Source organism: Oxyura jamaicensis, chromosome 2, assembly GCF_011077185.1.
Source record: "Oxyura jamaicensis isolate SHBP4307 breed ruddy duck chromosome 2, BPBGC_Ojam_1.0, whole genome shotgun sequence".
NCBI lineage: Eukaryota > Metazoa > Chordata > Aves > Anseriformes > Anatidae > Oxyura > Oxyura jamaicensis.
Window position 1 is genome coordinate 147,972,268 of NC_048894.1, and position 12,175 is coordinate 147,984,442.

Here is a 12,175-nt window from a genome sequence, read left to right on the forward strand (position 1 = left end):
TTACATAAACACTGCACTCATTTCTCTGTATGCCGTCAGGGTGCCTTGATTCTTCTCTCTGGAGGCTCATCTTCTTCCGTCTGATATCTGTGGTGAGCCAGGTACACTTGTGTACCTGTTTTACTCAATTAAACCTTTTCCAGGGATGTGAGTCATCTATTTCATGGTCCAGATCATCCTCATTTCATTTCCCCTGCCCTCTGGTGACAGACTTGATTAATACTATGTAAACACCTTGAGACTTCATTGCACTAACTACTGTACAGAAAGAGCAGAGCTTGTCCCAGAGTGCTTGTTCTGAATAGGACAAGGTATAAGAAGCCCAGGAGGAATGAAAAATTATACTCCAGACTTTTATATGCTCCTGAGTTAACTTGTGTCTTAACAGTTCTGGTTAATTTTCACTGATAAAGGTGATAAAAGCAACAAATTCAGGCTCCACCACAGTGACTGACCACAGGCCTTGGTAACCTAGAGTGACTCAATAAGACAAATGAGTCTTATTGACTGTTTGGCGTGGATTTCTAGCAAGCTCTAGGTGCTTCTAATGAGCTCTGCCTGCACTTCCTGATCAAAGGGTGCTTTGAGTTCTTTGTTTCCATCTGGCTCCCACTCAGGAGTATCAGGTGCTGAAGCACCCTATCAGCAGGTGCTAGGGATAGGCTTGTGTAACTGCTGGACCTGGTGTGCAGCTAGCAATACGTGGCCAGCAGATGCAGTGGTTTGCACAAAAGAGGAGAGAAATTCTGCAGAGAACAGCATACAGATGGTGGTCTGAGGAGGTTTGATGTTCACTAGAGGCTCGAATCTGAGAGGCTGCTGAGACCCTCAGGCTATTACTTCCTTGCTGCGCTTCCATGTAGGCACTGCTGACACTGCTGAGGAGCCCTGGAGCATATCACAAGTGACTTCATGGCTCTAGTGTCCGAGAGCATGGGGGTCCAGGTGGTTTTATCCTTGATCTCACTGGTGAGCAGAAATGGCTTGAGATGCACTGGATGGATTCTCCTGGTCAATGAAACTGGTGTTGGCAACATCAGTTTGACTTCCATGGCCACGGGATCCTCAGTCCACCTTCTTCTATAAAGATAATCTGAGCAGGTGGTAGCAGTGGGCAGTCTTCCTTTATACAATATCCCAGAGATTTCAGCATAGTTTCAGGAGAAAGACTGCAAATTGAATTCCTCTTACGCCTGGGGATAGGGAATGATTTAAATTCCATCCACCACTTCCAGATTTTTGTGGGATGAGGACTTTCATGAGTGCACTTGCTGGAAGTGATACAGAGCAAAGCAAAGAGAGGACTGATAAGGGAACCTTGCTGCAAAATCCAACTGCTCAGAACAGCCATTTGGGAGGGCAGAGACCTCATTGCAGTTCATGTCCCTGTAAATGTATTTCATGTAAACTTATTTCTGCCTCAGGTGTGAAGTTCTGAAATAAAGGGAATGTAATTTTTAAGAAGTTCCTCTTCAGCACCTGAGGTCACATACGTTCTGGGAGCAGCCACTGTGGTATAAAGCAGGCTCCCACTTACTGGATCCCCCACTCCATCGGCACAGGTTGTGAGAGAAGACAGGAGTTATGTTGCTTCATGTACTTGCAGAAACTTGCATGAGAAAAAGGCCCAGAACTTCAAGATTCTGAAAACAAGGTAAAAATAAATAAATCAAGCTTCAGAGTTTAGTGGCCTCTGATGCTAGGTGGCACATGAGCAGGGATTTGGGGATATTGATTCAGTCACCTGTCTCACATTTTTGGTTCTTTGTGTTATTTTTCAGATCTAGTATCAGCCACCTGAAAATTCAGGCATTTGCAGTGACACAGGGCACAGCTGGGTGCCTTACACATCTTGTTCAGAATCACCTAAGTCCATGCCAGAGCTAGAAATTAAATGCTATGGTGGAATCCCACCTGCGGCCCCGAGCCTTAGAAGCTGTCTTTGTTACATGACTTATCTCACTCTGTCATACCTGTAAGAAGGCTGTCAAGGACAGCTGCAAACCCAGAAGAGCTAAATCTCCACTGGTGCTTTCAGCAGAGGTCTGTCTTCTTACAGTTAAATTTCCTGAGAATGATTTCACTCAGAGTATTCTTGCTTGGGCTGACTTGGTGCTTTTGCATGAGATTCACCCAACCTTTTCTGGCCAGGACTTCAGGGAGAAGTACAGTTCATTTGTTGTATTACATTTCTGTAGTTGTGGTTGAGCACACGGTAGAAGGCTTTGACAAAGTAAGAGCCATTACCCCACAGATAAAACATCTCATTAAGATGAACAACCCTCATCACCCTCAGTAAGAAATCTGTGTTTGCCTGGTGTGACTAACTCACTAGTTGGTAGCATGTTGATCCCATCCCATCCCACCCCTGGAGTTTCCATGATATAAAACATCACACAAACAGAACAGTTTTACAGATCTCCAAAAACTCCCCATGAGTTCTGATGTTCTCTCATTTCTCTCTCTCACAGACACTACATCTGTTCCTTTAGCAGTTGCTGGCAGACAAGACAAGCCTGGGTGCCAACTAATACTATATGATCTTCTGCTGTATTCATTTTCCACTTTCAAAATTAAATTATGGGCCAGATCCTCATCAGATTTAATACAGATATTGCCTATTAAGCAGCTGATGGTCTGGCCTTGTACAGAGATTATTTTTTGTCTTTCTTTGGGCAACAACACAACTGAGGAGTTAGATTTTGATCTGACGTGAAGCCAGTGAAAACATTGATTGTTTTGTGCCTGATGTATCCATCATGAGAGAAATCACTACAGTTTTCCAAACAAGATAGGGAAAAAACACAACATTAAAAAAAAAAGGAAAAGAAAAGAAAGATAGAGTGTAAAAGATACTATAAATCTTTTATTTCTTTTCAGTTACTATGCAATGCCCTTCATTTTGAAGGAAATGGTACAATCAACGATCTGTACTTCTTTCTCAGGAAAAGAAGAGATATTTGCACTAACAATTCAACATTTACTGACAAAAGACAGCTTACAGAAAACGCTTGTGGAGAAAAAATCATATTTTGTGATTACACTGGCTATTGTGGATGAATTATTACAATATCAGGAATTTTAGGTGTGTATTTAAAGAAAGTTTCTAATTCAATAATAATGCAAAAGAACCATCTAAACCACTGATGTTTGAAGCTACCCTGATTTCTTCTTATCCACAGTTACGAAAGAAAAGGAAAAGTATGATCTGGAAAATCTAAGCCCATTATACAATACACCTGGCCTTATCACTGCACATTAATTTATAAGAGTAGCCAAGCTAACACATAAATAACAGTGGGTTTCTTGCAAATAGAAACTGCTGTTGAAAACAATTTATTTTCTACCTTTACTTAGTTGCTCATCTCCGATTTGTTGTATAAAATTAAAATTTGCTTTCAAAAAATATTTGTTCCTACATGGCTGTTAGAATTATGGTTGGCGTGGTTAATTGACAGAAAAGCAGAGGTGGCAAATTACTCAACGACAAGCTACACCCACCCTTTGGTGAGAACCAAAGGAAGAAAGTAGGAAAAAGAAAACCACTGTTATGTTCAAAATCTGAAATAGGTAATATGCGATTAATATATTTTAGTACTTGGATTAGAATATCAAATTTAAAAGAACAAAACGTAACAAGCGTGCTTGAGGTTTCATTAATACAAAATAATTGAAATTTTACTTCCGTAGTCTAGGGTCCTTCAGTCTGAAGAATATACTTTTCCTAGTAAGAAAATACAGTTTTTGAAGTAGCTTTTGTTTTTAATTCCCCTGCCTACCCTGCAACTGTCTACTGTGTTGGCCAGCCGAGCTCTGGTGTTGTTGCAATCAATCCTTTGCATTCACCTAGTATCAGGGAAACTTGAAATAGTCTTCAGTTTATATGTGTTCACTGCCATGGAAGGTGAACGTCTAAATTGTGTTTTTAAAATTACTCAATCAAGGGATAATTGTAGGTTTTACTATAAAGCCTTTTCCAAGACATTATTTGCATCAAACATACCAATACTCTGGGGAAATAAGACTGCTCATCTACATTTCCTAAGCTGGAGCTATGTTTACACATCTGGGGCTTAGTCTTGCCAGCCTTAACATGTGCATAATGATATTCACAGCAGTCATCCGATCTGTAGCAGTACGTATACCCAAATGGGTAAATTCATACAGATGCTTAAGTGTTTGCACAATCAAAGAGCTTTTAAAACAAATTATATTAACTTTAAGCATTAAAAACACAAGGGAAAGTTCAAGCATGACAAGACAAAGACACCAGAAAGGAGCCAGCAGCACGATCATCAGCTTAGTGTATAACTACTGTGTAAAATGAATCTTTCACCCCTCACTGCATCAGTGCTGCTCCTAGATTTCCAGGGGGAGACTGAGGCTAAAGTTTGGGCTGGATCTTACAAGCTTTGTTTGGACAAGAGGCCCTTTGAGAAGCAACCTTTGGAGCACTACTTATTCTCCCCTAGTGATTTGGCAATGCCAGGTCCTCCGTGCTTCCAGCAGAGACTTCAGATAAAAATTCCAGCCCCTTACTCAGAAAGAAATGTAAATATACACTTATCTTCAATCATATAAATAGTTTTGCTGATTTTCAAGTGGCTCAACTTCAAACTTCGGTATAGGCTTATGGCTTTGCTGAACCAGAAGTTCTACAGAAGGATCACACCTGAAGTTCTCTACCTTAAAGAATTAGTTGCAGAAAAGAGCACTTTTATCTATTCTCTTTCCCTCTTTTTTTTTTTTTTGATCTACACAAAAGTCTTGAAGTATACGCATACACAAAAAAGTCTGTTTTCCCAAGAGATTTTTTTTCTTTAAAAATCAAGCTCTAGAAATCGCAGTCTAGTCTGCAGACAGTAACTGAATAAAGCGAAATAAAAACAAGAAGATAAGCACTGTGATGTGCTTCTACAACAATTCCAGTTCTCGCATCCAGCTCATTATGGGTCCATGGCTTTAAAAACCAGACTGCTTAGAAATGTTTGCAGTGCTGTTTAGTAGCACCTATTAAATAACACTGCCTAATCAACAGGTGGGAAAAAGAGACCCACCTGTTAAAGATTCAATACCTTTATCTGTTGGAATAAGAAATCCCTGTAAGGAGGTAGCCCACTTTCAGAGGATCTGAGAAAAAAAAAAAAAAAAAATCCAGCTCCCTCCCCACCTCCCCAGGTTGTTTGCTTTGCTTTAAAAAAAAAAAAAAAAGAAAAAAGAAAAAACACTTTACAAATAAGGGAATTGCAGAAGACAGAATAAATTCCTAAGCATAACTTGAAGTTTAAATATTCCAAACAGCAATATTTTAAGTGCTGAACACCTGAATTGCAGGTGCTGAAGGAGTAGATAAGGTTTTATAACACAGCTGACTGCAAGCCAGACTGCTGTGTTGTGAGGAAAGCTCCCTCGCAGCTCTCCATCCTAACAAGGCTGTGCAAGCTCTGGGATTCTTTGCTAAGGCCCTTATGGGAATTTATCCCCAGAGGCATGACTGGTACAGGGAAGCACCAAGATCAGCACAAGACATGATTTCAGTTGGTCAAAGAAGCTTTGCTCTCCATTCTCAAGCAGATTTGGTCCTTTTTTTATTATTATTAAGCAAGGGAAAAAAGGAAAGGAAACACCAGAAAAGCAAAGCCAGACTGTGCAGGATATCTCAGAGAGAAATGGCTATGTGTCATAGCTCTGATGTTTCAGACACAAGGGAAAAATATTTTCACAACTAGTTTACTGTTTAGTACCCTGTAGATACATAGTATTTGACATTTATAGCAGTTTCTATACTTTATGACCTAGAATATACTTTAGATCACTAATGAAAAATAAACCCATTCAAAGGACTGGAAAATAATGTGCATAACAACTTACTTTCAAATGCAAGGTTATGATGGATTTTTTTTTTAAACTTTCAAAAATATCTGTAAGAAAATATTATTTTACATACATATATTACACAGTGAAATAAACTTTGTTATGTACAAGGTTCCAGTATGAAAGAAACAACAGCCAGACATTTACTTATGGTCTAGATAACCTCAGTTGTCTCATATCAGTCAGTACAGACTCCTTCATTCTTTCAGACTAATACAGTGATCCTTTCAGCAGTTCAGTAGTTGTATAAAACCAATGTGCAGACATCCACATATTAACCCTATTGCAGGCAGGCAGGGGCTTTTAAAGCAAGGTTGCACACCTGCTTGACAGCCACACTAACATGGGTATAACTCAGCTGTGTGTTGAAGAAAAAAACCTCACTAGTACAGTCACCTGAGCTATAGCATTCTAAGGGAGCTTGCTGTTAAATTCTCCTGGGCATTTCACAGTCCAAAATGAAAACAGAGTCATCAAGGAAAGAGAATATGTTGTATTTGCATAACCCTAAGAGTTGCTTTTTCCACCTGAAGCAAGGTGGAAATAGCCTCTCATTGCTTTTTTTCCTAGCTTATGTCTTAGGTAGGAAGCACAGCACAGATCTGTTTGGGCTACATTGTCAAAGTGGCTTTATAGAGTCCCAACTAATCAAAAGCCAGTATCTACTTATTCTTAAATCAACAAACTTTGCTCCCAGAGGGTGGAAAGGACATGGAGTACTTTGCTATTTGTGGTATAACTATAAACAACCACAGGGAAGACCGTAGTAACTATGCTTCAAGTTTACATCACACTTAATTGCTGTTATTTAAATGAACTCAAGCTTATCTTCAAGTTCACCTCTTCACTATTGTGTTTTTAAGGGGAAGGAATTTTGTGTTATAAGCTGCCTCCAAATCAGTGTTTGCACACACACTTCAGATCCCAGGACAAAGACCTGACAGCGCTGCCCATGCAGGAGGCCAGTTCAACAGCTGAAAACAAAGTTCAGGGAACATTCAGGGCAGGAAGCATCACACTCCCCCCTCCCCTCCTCTTAACAAGGGACCTGCACAATGACTCTGGAGGCACGTCCTCTCTTCTAATGCTATAGCTCAGCTGCATACCATGAAAATTAGCAAAAAGAGGGAAAAAAGTCCCTAATGAAGGGGAAATTGCTTTGTGGTAAGAAAGGGAAAGGAACACCCTAACCCCCCTGCCTGCAGTGCCTTCCATCTTGTGCTCCCTTCCATCACAGCTGGGTTTGGTGCAGAACCTGTGACGTGTGCACAGCTATGGGCACGTGGTCAAGAGGCCCCTCTCTTGGGACATGCTAGTGCATGCAAACAACCTGCTTCTACTGCCTTGGTGTGTACCACAGATGTCACCGGGAGCTCTGCCATTTGCTTTCGGGGAAGCCAGGCAGCCAGTAACAAGCTTTGGCGTAGCTCAGTACCTGCCTCCAGGAGTCCCAGCACGCACCAATGCACAGCCTCCATAACAAGGGCTGCAAACTTCCTCCTTTCCAGGACTGGTCAATAATAAACAAACCTCCTCTGTCCTCGACAGAAATCACATGCTGATAGCAAGTGAGGAGCTTCCCCTGGATCACCTGCAAGTTCCTTTTAATTAGAAGGCACCAGGAACATCAAAGCCATTTCATTAGTCAGTGATTTCTCCCTTACACCTTCTGGGGGAGCTGGCTAGCAGTCCATGAAGTCTTGCACTGGGCAAGCAAGAAGCTTGCTGCAAGACCAATGGGAGCCACAACTGAAGAGGAACTGGGGCAGAGAAGGGAAAACAACATCCTCACGCTTCTCAGCTGTCAACTAAACATGCACTCAGCTACATGGCCATGTCCTGGAAGTTGCTGGCTCCTTAGTAGTAAGAAATACTTGCAACTTCTGCTGATAAGTAGATATCAAAGGCATCCTGCAGGGTTAGGCCTTCTGGCAGAGGGGTGAGGGAAAGGCTAACACAGAGGAAGGAAAAGAGGTGGGAGTACAGACGGGTAGAATTGCCCTGAGTTTTATCCTCTACAGGTAAGTCAGTGGTTTTACCATTGAGCACTGAAGGAGTTAAGCACTAAAGCACAGACACTTAATCAGCTTTCCCCCTTCCTTTCACATGTGATTGGAATGAAGCTGCATTGAAGCGGCCCAAAGGGCTTATAACAGCTCAATTTCGCAGCCTTCAGTTTTAATCCCCATCACCCAGCCTAAAGCAGCATGGTGGTGCTGAGGCTGCTACTCCACAGCAGTCCGAGCACCTGGATGGTGGTGATGGTCTTCTTCCTCCTCTTCATCTTCCTCCTCTGCGGCCTGCAGGTGGCTGGAGAGCTCCTGGATCACAGCAGCCCTACCAATCTGGTCGTTCCTCCTCTTCTCCATAATCAGATCCTCCAGGCTCTGGAACTCCAGAGTGTGGCTTCGCTTGTCGCCTAGGCGGATCTGCAAGCGGTAGGGCTGCTTGCCTATGCGCAGCTCCCCGCCGATTTTAAACTCCCTCTTGCCGTAGCGGCACCAGGCAGCGAAACACTCAGAGTTTCTCCAGCTCAGGTCCCGGTCCTTGCAGCCCACCTGCTCCAGGGCATTGCGCACCACCGCAGCTGGGCTGAGGGGCTTGTAGCGGTACAGCTGGTTGGCAATGCGGCCCCGTCTGCCCTGGCTGGCATCAGTGAGGAAGCTGTTCACCACCTCCAGCCTGTGCAAGTGCACCACTTGGAAATCCCCAACGTAGACCACCCAGTGCGGGTACTGGGCCTGGCACACAAACTCCACCAGGTCTCCCGGTTTGCATCTGTTCAGCAGGTTCTCTGGGGTGTAGGTGCTCAGGTGTCCCCGGCCTCCTTCATCACCCTCCTCTGGCAGGATGTCCTCCTCAGAAAAGCTCTTCTGGTAGATACACTCATCCCGGTAATAGACCGAGCACTCCACCTCGTGCAGCTGGGGATCGTAGGGCTGCAGGGCTGGGTGCTCCCCCCCCAGGTCATGCCCTGACTCCTGCTGCTGCTCCAGCTCGTCATCGTCATTCGAAAAGATGTACGAGACCCCAATCCTGGGACCTTCGTCCCTGTCCACACCCGCTGGGTCAGCCGTGGGAACTTCCTTGTAGTTCAGGTGGGTCAGCTTCTCCACCTGATTCCCCATACCTGCTGCAACGACAGACACACAGCGGGGCCATGAAGGGGGGCTGAGCATCCAGAGGGGCTACAGGGGGGTATTAAGGCACAACTCCCAACCCCACCACCTCGCCCCACTGTGACACAGCCCCTGCAAGACCAATCAGAGAGGTGGATGAAGGCGGTGGCCACGGTTTCCCCTCACCTGCCCGGGCAGGAGAGGAGGCAGCACCACCACCTGTTAGCCGGCAGCGAGGAAGAGGAAGGCGCCGGGGGAGCGGGCAGGCACCGAGCCACCTGTTAGGGCGGGGGGTTGGGGGGGAAGGAAGATAGCAAACACCGGGCGGGGGGCACAACGGGGGAGGAATACACAAGTCCGGGATGGGGACGGCAGAGTTCACCCCCCCCAGGTTTCAGCCTCCCCCCTCCTCCAGCCTCCCTCCCCGCCGGGAGCCTCCAAACTTACCCTCCGGGGAAGGCTGCGCGGCGCCGGCAGCGGCTCTAGGGCGAGCTGGGGGTGGTGGGCGCGGAGCTCGGCAGGATCATGGCCCCCCCCTCCACGACCACCCCGGACCCCCTCCAGCAACAGCAGCAGCGCCGCGCTGCCGGCACCCGGGGCTGTGCAACAAGCGCTGGAGAGGCACGGCCAAAGGCAGGGGGGCTGGCTCGGGCTACGGACTCAGCCCCCAGCATTTAAAGAGGCAGCTCTTTTTTTTTTAAATCCCTTTCCCCTCCCCCCCTCCTTTTTCCTCCTCCCCGCACCTCCTTTTTTTTTTTTTTTTCCTCTCTCCTACATGCCGAGCGCTTTGCTCCCCGCCGAGGCTGATGCGGGAGCGGAGGCTGCTGTTGGGCTGCGGGTGCGTGTGCAACACGCTCGCCTCCAAACTCACACGCACACCCGGCCCCTTTAAGGGAGCGGTGCCACGAAGCAACCCAACCCTCCAGTTTGCAAGGGGGGGAGCCAAACTGGGAGCCGGACTGGGAGCCGGAGTTTGTTCGGGACGGCGCCGGGAAGAGGTGGAAAACCCCAAAAAGCGGCGCCGTGGGAATAGGCACGGTGCGCCCCCGGGGGATGCGCCGGGAGGTGCCTCCTTGGGGCAGGAACGGGGAAGTTGGAAAGGGAACAAAAATCAAAGAGCCCGGCTCTCCCGGGCTGACTTAGCGCCTTAGATTCATTCCTCCATGAGCGGAGTGTGTAATTAGTTTTATTAATTTCTTTTCTTCCCGACTCCAAGAGATCGCTCGCTTTTTCAATATAGGAGATTATATTTCTTTCCCCCTGGAAGGGCATTATCGGAACCGGTGGGAATATTTTTTCTTTCTGCGTTTCGGAGAACACAAAACAATATTCTGCTTTTTCATTAATACCTAGTTAGTCTACTAGGTGGGTATTCTTACTATTTTAACATGCATTGGTAAATCCGTGCTATTAAAACAGGCTACAGAGATAATTTATGGGAGCAGGAGTAATGTCTTTAATTTTGTCTCATTTATTCCCTTTGTCTGTTGTCTTGTAATTTATAAACCCAACTGCACACCGCTGTTTTGAGGGTTCACAAAACAGCAGCAAATCAAGGAACAAATGCAGTGTGTGCTGGGCACTGCCCACAGACCCGAAGAGTGCCATTTCCATCAGATTATGATATCAGATTCTGCAAATATAGAAGCCCCTTTGGGGGCTGCGGGGATGCTCGTGGTGCTCAGCCTGGGACGGTGAGGCAGGGATGCAGCCTCAGCGCTGCTTCAGGTGACAGGCAGCTGGATGGGGACCTTTTTGGAATTTACCTGGTGGCTCTGTCTGCGGGAGCATTTTAGAGAACTAAAAAGCACGTCAAGGGGCTGCCTTTGAAGTGAATCTCCCAAACGCCCCCCACACGTGCACTTTGTTTTTCATGTCAGAGTGGTTTCAAACAACACATACATGTTTCTTTTGCCTTCAGCTAAACTAGATGTGCTCCCGCACAGGATTGGACTGAGGTTGGTTGAATAAACCTCCAAAATCCGTTTAATGTAGATGTAATTTTTCAGCACTGCCTGCTTCACTCTGCAGTTCCTCTCCTCCTGCGCTGCACTGTTTGCTGATGTAGATATAGCTGCTCTTGGACAAAAGAGGGCCCTGCTACGTAAGAGCTTTGCAAAACTGCTTCAGTACTTAAGGATGTGTAAAGATGAGAGTCTCCTAAAAGGAGGAGCTGGTCTGGGCATAAATGTGACTTTTTTCATGTTCTCCTGTTGGTACTGAAACCTGTGTCTCAGCACCATGCCTTGCAGTCTTAGGAGCAGTTTTATTTCACAGCTAAAATAGTCTGACAGCCCTGCGTTGAAGGCAACGTTTCCTTTTCAGTCTACTGCAATGTGGGGAAAGTTGTGCCTGTGCAGGGGCACAAGCTCAGCACTGCCCAGAGGAGCTACTTGTGTGTGCGTGCACATCCACACATATTTGCAGCTCTCGATCTTTTTCTTCCTGTCTGCTTCAACTCACCCCAGTGCTTAATTTTCTGCACCTTGTCAGCTGCTTTGATCTCTTTGATCTCTTTGAATTTCCTTTCAATGACTGCTCCTCAGAAACCACATTCTCTGATCAATCTCCTGCTTTCTAGGATCAGAAACCTTGGGCGAGTATTTTTGTGTCATAGGGCCCATACATAATTGTGTACTGTACCCTGCAGATAAGGCATTGGATGGGAAATCCACAAAGGACTTTTAGTGCATGTATATCATATATCACCTGGGATGGAGCCTAAAATTGTGACGCTTAAAACTTCTGTGTGCTTAACTCCTAAGCCTTGAAGCAGCTAACCTGCACAGGCACGAGGGGTGGGGGCTGGTGGCAGTGACGTGCTACCTTGACGAATATGCTTTTAAAGAGAGCACTGACCTCTTGCATGGCTTTTGAAAAAAGGACTTTGGTGCTTATCTCCTAAAGATAATCCAGTCTGTGGGGCTTGAGTGGAGGGAGGAACCATTGCGCAGTGCTGAGCTGAAAGCCCAAACTGCAGGCAGGACAGAGTTGAAGACAAACCTCTGACCTTGCTATCAGAGGTTACTCAATTAGGTGACTCTTTGCTCAGCAAGCTGGTATCTGTAAACCAATTTTGAGATATTCAACTCTGCATGTCACAGAGAGAACCAAGTGCTGTGGACACCGGTTACAGCTGTGCTTGAACACCTACAGAAGTCAACTGGGATGTCCATGATTAA

General features: G+C 45.6%; 1 protein-coding gene across 1 annotated transcript; it reads right to left on the reverse strand.

Moving 5' to 3' along the window:
• Nucleotides 1-2,847: 2,847 nt before the first annotated feature.
• Nucleotides 2,848-9,680, reverse strand: LRATD2 (LRAT domain containing 2). Its single transcript, XM_035318506.1, has 2 exons — nt 9,441-9,680; nt 2,848-9,007 (listed from the first exon to the last, which is right to left on the reverse strand). Exon 2 carries the CDS (start codon nt 9,000-9,002, stop codon nt 8,100-8,102), a length of 903 nt encoding a protein of 300 aa, XP_035174397.1. The 5' UTR covers nt 9,003-9,007; nt 9,441-9,680; the 3' UTR covers nt 2,848-8,099.
• Nucleotides 9,681-12,175: the final 2,495 nt, after the last annotated feature.

Coding starts and splice junctions, on each gene's coding strand:
- LRATD2 (XM_035318506.1), bottom strand. CDS start 9,002: ATGGGGAATCAGGTGGAGAAGCTGACCCACCTGAACTACAAGGAAGTT.